This window comes from Canis lupus, chromosome 4 (assembly GCF_011100685.1).
Source record: "Canis lupus familiaris isolate Mischka breed German Shepherd chromosome 4, alternate assembly UU_Cfam_GSD_1.0, whole genome shotgun sequence".
NCBI lineage: Eukaryota > Metazoa > Chordata > Mammalia > Carnivora > Canidae > Canis > Canis lupus.
In genome coordinates, this window is record NC_049225.1 from 27,568,107 (window position 1) to 27,581,500 (window position 13,394).

A 13,394-nucleotide genomic window follows, 5' to 3' on the forward strand; every position below is an offset into this window, starting at 1 on the left:
TAGGCTCACATTCAAATCAATTGGTTTGGTATTCTTTTTTTCTCCCTCTTCATACCTCTCTTCCTCCTTTTGTTCTTTCCTTCCTTTCTTTCTTTACTGAGGTTTTCATTGAAAATGAAGAATGATAGATCAAAATTAGATAGGAATGTAAGTAATGAAGAAAGAGTGTACTAATGGAAGAAAGGAAATCAAATAAACAGGACAGGAAATGAAGTGAGAAGTTAGACAAGTTGCTTCCTAAAGCCCAGATCCACCTGTGGAAATAAAAATGAGGAAAAATGTCAGGAATCTGGGAGTCAGGAGACTCTAACTACATATTGAAAAGTGGAGATCTGGGTTAGAGATGAAGGGATTGACTGGAACTGAGCTTGGAGCCAAGAAAAAGGGCAGACAGGGCTGAGATGGAGACGTACACCATAGGAACACACAGAAAAATCTGACCCAATGTGACCCAAGAGAACCTGAATTTTGAAATTGCATTTTGAACCTAGGGAGACTCCAAAGTGCAAAGCAGAGGCATGAACCTAGCTTTCACGGGCCCAGGACAGAAACTGCACACCACTCTCAGGAGTATCACTTGGATGCTGCAGCAAGAGAACCATCATCCCAGCACAGGAGAAGATTGCTTCCAATGACTATTCCCACGCCCCTACTCCTAACCTAGCTTATGTCCTCCCAGATCTGAAAGACACCTTAGGACCATTTAGGTGAATCATTCTCATTTACAAATGAGGTCCTTGGGATTCCGAGGGTTTCAGGAACATTCTCAAAGTGCATAGCTAGTTATTTGCAGATATACCTCTTGAATGCTCATATTAAACCACCAGTAAGGAAGTTGCACTCTTTGACTTTCAGCATGAAAATAATCCCCAATTTTCTTCTGCTTTTTCAGTTTCCCCCTTTTTGTACCCTAACCAAATAGTTCTAATTCTCTGTTGTTTTAAGTCTTCAATTAAATTTTGTACAAAATACATCATAAGGTAACCCAAGCTTTGGAAGGAAAGAGCTCTGGGTGTTCCCCAACATGCCTTAGTCACATTTATATGTAAAGTATTTTATATTGGTTCAAGGTGATATTTTGAAATATATAATTGCCTGGATAAAAGTAAAAGTTTTCTTAATAAGAAAGATTATGGTGGTGATGATGTCTTTGTAAATAGGTGCTTTCTGATTTTTAAATACTGTCTTGATGAGTCTTTGATTCCCAAAGCACCCAAGAGTCTTTAGTTTGGATAAGGGCTTTCCTGGAACCCTAAAATGGGATAGGAGATCAGAGTCTTTCAAGACAGATGGTACCAATGATGACCATCATTGGTTTAAGTTTAATTTAGTCAGAAATATGGGTACTGGTCTATCACAGTGGGGTAAAATGATGACCTCTTCCCAGCCAGAGAGATCAACACATAGAAACTAATCAGGAAGCTCTAGGATTGGCTTGAGCCTTTCTGTGGTCTTACAACCTTGTTCTCACATCACTTTTAACTTACCCAGCACCAGTTTTTGCCAAAGGAGCTACCAACCAATCATTTTGCATACTTCGTCAAAAAAAAAAAAGCTTATTTTTATTTTCTGTCTCAGAACAATTTATTGTTGAATTGTTATTGAATTCGTTATCAAAACAGCATGAGCTCGGTCCTCTCCCATAGAGGAAAATAGATTCCTGCCAATTAGTTTTGGGGGTAGCACTTTGTTATAGGAAACCGTCTTAGTTGTTTGATCAAAAGAAAAAAAGAAGTTATCTATCAACAATACTGAAATGGAAAGGAGGAAAGAGAAAAGAAAAAAGAAAAGTTTAGATTTAAATCTCTGGCCATGGTGGTCATGGAGTTTATACTTCTGTTTCAGACTGACTTAGTATGGAAAGATGGGTTTGAGAGGCACAGGACACTGTTTATCTAAGGGAAGATCATTTAGGTGGCCACCATCGCCTGCCAAGGTTACTAAACAGTTCCAACAAATTTGGAAATGGTTATCGGGAAGAAGAGTGAAGAAGAGTCCACCAGGGTTCATGAAGGAAAGAAGAGCGTGGATTGATGTGAATGTACTAAGGTGACCCCAATGCAAAATCATTATGTAGAAGAAGGCCTAGCTTTCAAGAAAGTTGTGAAATCCTAACAAGGGATTCACCCCACAAACCCGATTTACTTCTGTTGGAAACCAGGAAATGTTCATAAGCCTGAATATAGACTGCTGACGTCATTTTAGTCTGCTGTGTAGACTAGTGATTGGTTATAAGTAGTTTTTAAACAATCCAATTGGACATACATTATATTCACAATACTTTTATAGAGCTACTTCTACAAAATGTGACAACAGGGTAACCACAGTCTGACAAGTCACTTCAGGACGGCGCCTACAAGGCGGAAGCACAACTACATTGGCTCTGCAGGAAGTAGACAGAGGTGGAAGCTCATTTTGCCTACACTGGTAATTGGAGTATTTAGTGGACGTATGTTTTCATGGTGATTTCATTGCGTGGCTCTGATTTGATTTGCACTAATATACTAAGTGCCACAGGGTCATGGCCTAAAGAATTAATGGAATAGATATCATGGGACTTTGAGGGGTATTTTGGTAAGTTTGGTTTCTTCAAGTGTCCACAGTTTACATTTTCAAAGAAAAGAAAAATCACTATCACATCCATGCTTCTCCATAGACCCTGATGACTGTATAAAAGATTGATCATTTTTGAAGTTGAAAGATTTGCTAAATCGTTTGGAACGTAACAGTTGCCGGGACGACTGTACACCGAGCATGCAAGCCACAGCAGAGCTCTGAGACTTGGTAATTGTGTCTGATGGCTAGAAAAATCTTTAAGCACAGTTGGAAGTGGCTGAGACATTTGATTTCACTGCTGGTCATTTTCAAAGGACTTTTCTAATAGTCTGTATTGAGGGCATTCATTGTTTTGCTGTTGTCGTTATTATGTTTTACACCGTTGCAGCAAGTTTGTGTGTTTTGTCCCAGCAACTAAAGGAAAGCCTGAAAAAAATAAAATCTGGGCAAAAGTAGTCTCCTTGACCGTGAAAATTTTCTGGCTTTTAAACAAAAACTCAGTGAGAAGAACGAATGCATTATCATATCCTATTGCTAAGTGAAACTATCCACTGGTGTTTACAAACTTTCAGGCTAAAAGCTCTGAGACCTGGGGAGTGGGGAGAAAAGTCCACCAGACCCTTACAGAGTTGAAATTACTGTGCTTGCGTGGGTGGTTTGGACATAGGAAATGAGAAGCATAACAGCATGGAGGAGTCCCCACCATTAGAACAACAAACAGAGCAGTATCTTGTGCGCATCTGGTCCTCAACTTTCACGTCCCAGGCGTGCTCACAACCCTCCTGGCATCGTTAGTTGGCTGGATAAACCTGATCTGGCAATTGTAGAAAAGCTGCAAGAAGGTCTTCCCTTTAAATATACGAACAAAAGGGTGAGAAAAACAGAATGAAAACTAAAACTACAAAAATATGACTTTCAACTGAGAAAATAAATAAGTTTCCATTTATTAAGAGCTGGTGTCGATGTAGCTAAAATACACACCCATCCAGGAAATTCACCTGCCCCCTTTTGTCTTCTTTTATGAATTTACTAAAATACATGTTTACATCATTGGACCATTTTAAAATTGTTTTAATAATCCATTTCCCTTCATTACAATTAACTGTGGTGGTGACCATCATTCTCCTCAAAGGAAAAGAGAAAAAGAAGAGAAATACGCATTAAGGAGTCTGGCCACTTACTCATTTTGATTTTGCATTGTTGAGATATAGGGAAGATATCTGACAATGAGAAAAAAAGAAAAAATATATTTTCTTTCTAATAAATAAAAATAATTTAAAATGCTAGAGGCTATACATGACTATTTTAGTACGTTCATTTATAAATGAAATCATTTTCTTTTCCAAAATACATGGAAGCAATATTCAAGGCAGACAAAGAGAAAGATCTGTCTACTTTATTTTTCTTGCAATTCTCGCTTATCCTAACGTTTCCACCAGTGATTCAGCATGTAAGAGGAAGAAAAGTCACATCACCATTTATGAAGTTTGTCAGGCTTTAAAAAAATAGTTCTGGTCTCCTGGGAGTCAACATTCATCTTCAACTTCTCTGATTGGTGGAATCAAGCTGCTTGTGGATTTATATTGGTTGATCTGGTTAGCCATGTGGGTACTCATGGGCTTGATTTGAATGTTTCTGGGATAGGCATTATCCGGTTCATCTGTAAACCATTTCTTTTCTGCTAAAGGGCAAAACGGATAGAGAACAAGAAGGAGAAATGAGAAGCTTAATTAGTCCTAGGGTAAAGCCTTTGGAAAGTTCATTGAAAAAAAAAAAAAAGCAAAAATGTAATCGATAGAAGCTGACAGTGAATAGTTGCTAAGAGATAGTGCAGTGTAGGGAGAACCACAGGACCTGGGGCAGCTCTGCTGCCTGTGACAAGTGATGACCAATGCACCCATGGGCCTTGGAAGCCCCGTAGGTGGACCTCTCAAAACAAAGAGTGGTTGGAAGAGGAACTCCAGCAATGCTCTCTGGGGTTCCTTTAGTGGCCTGGAAAGCTTTGGTAGGAAGGAGATGCTGAATATACCAAATATTAGGTGTGAACACTGTGCCTGAAGAGAGACTTGCGTGTTCACTGATTTGAGTGGAACGTGAGGGACATTGTCCCTGACACAGAGCCAGCGATCTAGCGTCTTATGCAGGATCTCCTCCTCCCAACCTGTACTTGGCTTTTTTTTTTTTCTTTTTTTTTTTTTTATAACAGACACACTTGGTTGTATCTCAATATACCACTCTTCTTTGTTTTTCTTTCTTTGTTTGTTTCTTTGTTTCTTTCTTTTCTTTTCTTTTTTTTTTTTTTGGCAGCCATTTTTGAGGGTCTTAAGCCCACAGATTTTGCTGGGCAATGAGACTAAAAATCAGAACAGTAACCAATATTTTAAGACGATTTTGAGATGGTTTTTATTTCAAGAAAGAAAACTCTGTGTTGGTAGAAAGTTATGAAAAGAATTCCCAGTGGCAGTATCTTAACCGACTATCATAACCCAAGCTGTTGACAAGGGAGCTCGACAAAGTCTTGGCATTTCATTTCCACCCTAAATACAGAGTTGCCTGAGAGAGAAGGCTGAGTCAGAGCGTTGGGGGGGGGGGGTGAGTTAAGGGGGGGCAAGGAAAGGGCCTAGCATCCTCTCTGCACTTAAGTGCTATTTTACAGGGCTCAGGCCTTGCCCCTGCCTTTTTTCTAGGATTGAAACTTTCTGGGTAATCGGCCTCGTATACAGACATGAATAGACTGGGCAAATAGGACATTCTAATTTGGGAATCGTATTAGTGGCTTAGGAAAAGGAGAGAAAAAGGGGAAAAGCTTCCAGGCACACCCACTGCTCTAGAGACAATGGCCTCTTTTCTGCTATCAGAACAAGTCACAACTGCCTTGTCAGCGGTCCTGGACTGATACGTTCACAAAAATTGCTCACCTGGCTTGACACCTGGCTTGTGTGTGTGTGTGTGTGTGTGTGCGCGCGCGCGCGCGTCTGTCTGTCTGTCTGTCTGATAGGCTAATGATCTATAAATTCAGCATCTGCGATCAGCTTCACAACCGCTCTGCTTGTGTCTCCTCGAGGCGTACTCCGTTGCCGTGTCAAGTCTGAGCCCTCAGCCTAAACACCGTCGGGGGAGCTGGGGTGTCCTTGGTGAGAGCTGCTGGCCCACTACCCTTTGTTCAGCAGCTCAGTTTACACCCAGGACACTACTGTCTCTCGGATCATTCTCCACTCCCCTTTCTCCTGCTCTGGCTCTCTCACCTATTATAATTAAGTTCACTTTGATTTGAACAGATTGGACGATAGGAATTCATAATGCTACATCCTCACAGTGAAGCTAACTGATTAAGTGCTTTAAATTATTCCCCCTGACAGAATGATAAAGTTACAATCTGTTCTGAGATGATCTACAGCTTGCCAGACTCGTACAGCTTCTTTCTACATTCATTTATCTTTTTGTCAAGCGGAGTTTTTTTTTTTTTCCTAAGCTTCAATTCCATAGATCTTTTAAAGTCATCAGCACATCTGAATTATTAATGAGGCTTTAGAGGCAAGGCTCCTGATGGACTGGTTAAAAAAGGTTGTATAGAAATCCAGGACTGTGTACACATCAAAATAATTTCAGCTCCATTTAAAAAACCATTTAGTTCAAGTGTGACATAGATGAACCATTATGCATTTGTGGAAACCAATTTTTTGTGATCTACGATTAAACTAACCTTTCAGAGAGGAGTAGCGTGTGATGGTTATCATGTTTTAAAAGCATTGCCAGGCCGCTGAAACAATTTCAAACTACGACTTTTTCCAATGGTTTATGTGTAAGGATGATTTTCAGAAGAGCTGAACCAGGCATCTGTGCTGTTTGCCTTAGCTGCCCTGGGTTTTGGCTGTGCCCCTGTGGGGACTGATTGTGCAAAGGGATTTAGTGCTAGGTTGGACATGCCAGGTTGGAAAGGAAACTGAACTCCGCTGATGGAAACGGGTAGGTCTTTTGGGCGAAAGACCTAAGACAGCTGCAATTTGCTGAAATTTTTACAACTGCTGCAGAGAATAATTGTTCAGAATTTAGTCTTTACAGTTCAATTCGAAGTTGGCATTTTGACCTTTCGCAGCAGAGAGAATATCAATTTCCTTCTGCTGTCGGTAAGAAAGAGAGCATTATTTCCCCGTTTAAGCTTCGTTCTCTCTTTCCTTCTATGCTTCTTGCCATAGAAGAAAATCTATGCAGAGTAGCACCTGTGTCTTGGCCATTCAGCTCCACACAAGAAGGAGCTGTGTTCAAGCACATCCTGGTGATGAGCTGAGGTTCTCGTTACGCCTGAGGAACAAGCTTTTTAATTTGGGCGCCTGGTCAGATATGAATATATATGTTGTTGGAGACTTGGTTGGGTAGGATGTCGAGGACGTGGAAATATGTTAATGCTCTGAGCACTCCGGTAAAATATCCAGGGGCAGAGGTATTTCACGGAGAGATTCTCCCAAAGGCCATCAGAGGAATGCACACTTTAACGGTCGTCAGCCACTTGTTTCAACAGAGAGTGTGCGGGGTATGATGAAGACACTTGGGTTTATGAATCTCACCTTCCAAAGAAGAAACTGGGCCAATGGGAGGCCACCCCATGGGCCATGAGGAAGAACACTCAGGGAAGGGATTCAAATGGATGCTGAAGTGGTCCAGAAAAAAATCCAGATCCCTGAGTTTATCTCCTCTCCCCACCTCATGCCACAGGCCAGAAAGAGATTTCCAGGAGCTTCGTTTTTGTCCCGAAGATGGGAAGGCGGGGGGATCTGGCTGTGAGGGCCTCCTTGCCGCCAGAGGAAAACCGCTCCAATGGGGGTCGTGTGTGACCCCCCGGATTCGGGAGGGGAGGCTTTGTGGTCTCTGGCAAGTGACTGGTAGGGCGAGATGCAACCTGGACGTGGAGCGCAAGATGCCTCTGAGGGACCTGGCACTGCCCGGGGGGGTGGGGGGCACGGATGGAGCCTGGCCGGGCCCTGAGCTGTGCGGCACTGGCCCACAGGGAGCTGGGGGCTGCCAATGGGGGCAGTGGCCTGGAGGGGGAGGTGGATCTGGGGACTCGCCTGGTGGCGGCTGGCTCCCAGCAGGCCACTACCTAACCAATCGCAGCTACGGATCTTCTGTCAAATGGGCTCGTGGGCAGATCTTCCTCCCGCTGTCACCTGGAGGGAAGGTGCTCAAGCAGGTGCAGCGCTAAGCACAGGCCCAGGCCCAGGTGCAGAAGTGCCCGCACTTTCAAAAGCCACTCTGCCACTTTCTGGCCGGTGGCTCTGAACAAATCTGTCCTGCAGATTCCTTGGAACAGAGGTGCAAGCTGCCCCATTCGGCGGAGCTGGGGGAGGACTGAATGAGTAGGTAAAGTGCTGGCAGGAGTCTGGCGCTAAGGAAGCGCTGGGTGTTAGCCTGTCCTATGACCTTAGCATTTACACGAGCACTCTCTGTACCCGAGGGCTACGTGTGGCTGCACACTGAGATCTAAGGAACATAAACCGGGGTGCTGGCCTGCAGAACGGGGAGCTTGGCATTAGAGATGACCCAGGAGGATTTGCTTGGGTTATCTGCATTGGAAGGAAAGGAGAGAAAGGGGTGGCCCTGCATTCTTTCTGAGGGGTCCAGGGTGGCTACCCTGCTGTGGGGCCTGTATCCTTACAGATACAGATATAGATAACGGCTTTGTGCTCAACAGGTGCCCTACCCCACCCATGGGCCCTCTGCGTCTTCCATCGCTACTTCCATTCCTGAGATAGAAGGGCCCAGGATAAGAGCTAGGACTTCCCCAAGCCACGAGGAGCCTGGAGGAGTGGGGCTGGGGGTGGGGGGGACGACCCCAGACCTGGGCTGTCCTGGCTGCCTGGGCACCTGCAAGCAGGGAAACAGGCTGCGCTGTGAAAACTGAGCCTCTCCGCTGGCTCTGTGGCTTGTCAGTACTGTGGGATTCAGCCTTTTCACGGAACTGCTCCCCAGAGAAGAGTGCATTAAAGGAGAGGCGAGAATACAGCAATGGTATTTGGAATAATTGGCCCTCCTCCTGCTGTCCCACAAGCTGAGGTTTAGAGAATGAAGGTTCCATTTGGAGAGACAACAGCTGAGGACAGGAAGCCCCAACCAGGAGCTGGAGCCTGCAAAGGTAATGCTGTCTGCTTTCCCAGCTCACCTTTCTGGGACGCAGTCTGGCGTTGGCCCTCTGCCCAGCAGACCCCAAGGCCCCCAGAGGGACCCCACCCGTGCATACTGCCGTCTTCCCCCTCCGTGGGCAACGGACGGCTATTTCATAGACATAAAAACCATTCGCACCAGCAGCAAAGCAGCTTCCATTTATGAAAACTGACACTTATTTGCAATCGTCCATCATGACTCAATTTGCCTCTTTTAACCGAAAGTCTAATGCTGCCATTCGCTGGGCAGAGCAAACTGCCCCCTGCTCTGGGCCTTTTCTGGGGCCTTTGCCCAGCTGACACCCCGAGGACAGACTCTTCACTCTTTCCTTTCGGGTGGCAGGGGATAATCCCTCTCACCTCCCTTTACAATAGGTGCCATCTCCTGGTGGGAGACAGGCCACCGGCTTAGTGACAGGTGCCCACAGCCGCTTCTTCGTCGTGTTATGACAAAGCAGGGATGGGTTAAAGAAGCTGGCTGAGACACTGATTTTTACCCTGTCTTGCCCTGAAGTTTCCATACTTTCCTCTTTATCCTTCAGGAGCCTGTTGCTATAGGAACCTGTCAGGTTGATTTAATTGTCTCTGTTGGGATGCACACACCTTTAGGCTTTTCCCATGCTGAAGAAGATCCAGTCAAAGGTTTTTTCTGGTCATCTGAGATCTTGACAATGCTGGAGGGAGGCACAGTCTGTACCTCCGTCTCACCGGACTTCTAAGGCTACCCCCCTCCTCAGGAGCCCTGAGCCTAGCTCGAGAGAGCGCCAATGGCACAGCAGCATAGGGAAGCACCTAGAGGCACTCTTGGATCTTTTTTAAAGATAAGCCAAGGGAGTAAAGATAATTGATAACATGATGAAAGGTCTGAAAATATTTAAGTTCAAGATATTTCAAAAGATTTACTGGGCATTTATTATAAGGTTCCGGGTCACAACCTGTAATATTCATACGGAATTTGAAACTTCTCCCAGTTGTGGTAGGACTCTATGTCCAAGGGTCCAGCTTTCTCTTTATCCATTTGAACTGGCTTCAGGAAGGCCCCTGGGTAGCAGTCCTTAGGGATGTTGATGATTTTACGATCATCCGAGCAAGTTGTTGAGGCTGAGAAGGCTTCACTACACCTCCTGGTCTACCCACTTACTTAAGGTTCAGCCCTTTCAAAACCTAAAGCAAATTGGATTGAATGGCTTACAAATTGCTTCTCTTCTAGAACGGTACAGATAATTGAGTTTCTAGCTGTTGCTCTTTTTAAATGCATATACTTTCTCTTCAAATAATTCTTTTGCTCTCAACCTTTACCTACTTCTTTCTTCTTTCTTTTTCTTTCTTCTTTCTTTCTTTCTCTTTTTTCTTTCTTGCTTTCTCTCTCTCTTTCCTTCTTTTTTCTTTCTCTTTCCATTTCCTTCCTATTCTTTTATTTTTTCAGGGGAGCAGGAAGGGGAGAGACATAATGCGAGAACTTTGTGTGCTTCCTTCCTAAAAGAGGCTGAAAGGGGAATGGGGAAGTTTGGAGTCACATGGAAAACAAGGGAGGAGACTTTGTTCTATTGAGGGCAAGTAAAACATAGTAGTTTCAGCTAATGGAATAGAGGTCATAATGATTACCTTTTCATCATTGAATGTATCATTAGCCAAATGCTACAGTCAACTCTCAGTTGTGTGCCTAAAGTCCCGGGAAAATCCCAAAGTTTCATCTCATGTCACAGTCTGTTCCCACCCTGTTCCTGTCACAACATCATCTCATCAGAGCTGCTGACAGATTGTATATAAAACGCGTTTTGGCATCACTTCTCTCTATCTGCCCAATCTCTGGTTGGGATGTAACAAATGCCTGAAAGGCAGGCGGCAGGAGAGACTTGGATGACGCAGAGCCTGAGTCGTGAGGCCCCGGATAACCGGGCTTGCTCTAGGAGTTGAGACACATAACTGAACAGTTTTAATTTGGGGGCCTATTGATCAAACATAAAGGAGACCAATGCTTTTGTCATTAATAAACCTCCTGGTCTACATTAAAAGGAGGATAAAATATGAACCGAGAAGCAGGTTTGCCAAATGGAATGGCTGCAAATGTTTTCCAGCAAAGTTTATCACCTGGCATCATACTCTGATTTAGTAGGTCTTGCCAAGATAAACACAGAAATGTGGACAGACTGATGGGGGACTGGGTTGGGGTGGTGGTAATGGGGAGGGGGAGTGGAGGAAGCTGGGTTTCTTGATGGGAAAATGCTTTTGGACTTGGAGCAAGGTACCAAGGTGGGCAGGGAGGCCACGTGCAGATTTAAAGGCAAGCCAGATGGAGAGAAGTTCCCCCCAAATTACCCAACCCCAAAACCAAGAACACCAAAACAAACTCTAAGGGATCTAGCAGTAGCAGCAGCACAGCCTCATCGCGCTGAGCAATTTAGAAAGTGAAGGAAGGAGGAGAAGTAGGGAAGGAAGAGGAGGGAAAAGGGGAGGAAAAAAAAAAAAGCAAAACAAACTAAATAAAACCACAAACAGAACAATATAAATAAAAATAAACAAACCAATAACAGAATAAAATTTGTAACTCCTTTTTTTTTAATTTCACAAAAGTTTTCACAAGGACAACGTTATAGAAGAAAACCCCCAGCAGTGGCTAGGTCATGCAGAACCATTAATTGTCATACCTTGGCCCATTCTATTCATCCTTGTTGCACTTTAGAGAGAGAAGTAAGCTATGTGAGTTTTACAATGCTTTTAAACTGTCATATTTCCTGTTGAGCACTTTAACTGGCACATTCTTATAGGTATAAATGTTCTATGGGCACAACTTGATAACCTCCTTTGCAAAGAATGCATGAAAAGCTCTTCATGATCCCAAACTGGGGTCTATGTGTGTGTATATATATATATATATACACACACACACATATATACATATAGTATACATATATATGTGTGTGTATATATATAGAGATATATATAGTTCTATATAAAAAGATAGATAATTATACATAATATAGAAATTGATATATAGGGACAAAAATAATTTGAAAAAATTCTTCCACTCATCGGGCTTTTTAATATACATGTATACATTTTTCCCCCACCCCATTCCTGGTCTGAATACTGCACTGCCCTGTCTTTGGTATGGGGGGCAGAGGTTCAGACTGAGCCTCACCACTCTGTCAGTAAAAGTGCTTGTCAACTCACACAGCAAGCAAACCTCCAAAACTATCATGCTTGGGGGGAGAGGGGATCCGAAATCTAAACTCAAAGCATTCACCATAAAAACACCTTTTTAGAGATGGTATAGCTGTGGCACCTTTCTCCTCCCCTCCACCCCTATTCGGCTCGATAGAATTTTTTAAAGGAGACATTTCAAATAGGTATACACCAGCCCAGGGCTAGTCCACAAGCACAAGAATTTGGTTGTGGTGGAGTCTGCCGATTTGTAGGAACTACTGCACTGCCTAAAGCCTGATTCGCATGCATAAGACATCTGACAACTGGATATTGAAAAAGGGATTCTTCTACCTTTCCTCTCATGCTTACTAACTTAAAAAAAGAAGAAGAAGAAGAAGAAGAAGAAGAAGAAGAAGAAGAAGAAGAAGAAGAAGAAGAAGAAGAAGAAGAAGAAGAAGGAAAACAGAAGAAAAAAATAATTGTACCAAAATGTGTTTGGCTTACTGTTGCACGCTTCTTCTCCCCACCCCGTGACGACAAGGAGCGGTTCGCCGTAGTTGTCATTCGCCTTCCTAAGTGAATTGGCTATGTTCAAGAAACTGGGGAGGAGGAATTTTTCCACCAGCTCTCAGCTTTGGGACAGCCAGCACCATGCAGCTGTGCCAGCAGTTTGGGGTGGTAGCTGGCTTTTGTCTTTGTTGAGTCAACTGTGGCTCGATCCCCCTACCTTCTGATTTATTTAGCATGTCGGCTCCTAGAAAAACATGCTCTGCTGCTGGGTTTATCTTCCTCACACTCTACCACGGCCCCAGCCCTTGCTCCTACCTGGCATTGGGGCCCTAGCTAATCAAACAAAGGGGAGTTAAAAAGGTCCCCTGAGAATGCATGGAAAAATACTCGCTCTTTCCTGAGCATTATTTATTCTGTACATAAGGTAAGTAATTCACCTTTTAAAAGATGTAAAAGTCCCAGGAAGGCAGTTTTTAATGACTTACATCTGATATTTATGATACATATGGCTTTTCATCCCAAATGTCAAAAGTGAAAGAAAAAAAATAGCTAGTCATATGGCATAAGGAGACAGAATAACAATTTAATATGCAATCAAACCTCTGTTCACTTAGATTAAATGACTAGAATTTGATACATCCACGAATAGGACACTATTCTTTCCTCCACAGTAAGGGTAGAAATGTTCATAGGAACTCCCAGAGGAAGCTAGCTAGCTCTGAGACAAAAAAGGCCTTGGTGAGTAAAAAAAAAATTGCGCATGTTCTGTTATAAAAGCAGGTGCTTAATAATCATCTACGCAAATGGCAAAAGCCTTTTAAATGCTTTGTGAGACTTCAGCCCAGAGAGTGGAAAAACAATCGATATGTTTTTGTTGCTTTTTGGTTGCTCGTTTCAAATACATGTGTATGTATATATGAGAAAAAAAAAAAGAAAGGAAGAAAGGAAAACAATAACAAAACCAAAACCCGGAGCACCCTGATAATCCTGATAAATCAGAACAAACTTTTCTTCTACATTAAC

The 13,394-nt window shown here is 43.2% G+C and overlaps 1 protein-coding gene across 1 annotated transcript in view; it reads right to left on the minus strand.

The window, feature by feature from the left end:
* Nucleotides 1-3,481: 3,481 nt before the first annotated feature.
* KCNMA1 (potassium calcium-activated channel subfamily M alpha 1) overlaps nt 3,482-13,394 on the minus strand; it is a 711,483-nt gene continuing 701,570 nt past the window's right edge. The window contains 1 exon segment of the mRNA NM_001003300.2: nt 3,482-4,237. Coding sequence (NP_001003300.2) covers nt 4,213-4,237 — 25 coding nt within the window. The 3' untranslated portion in view covers nt 3,482-4,212.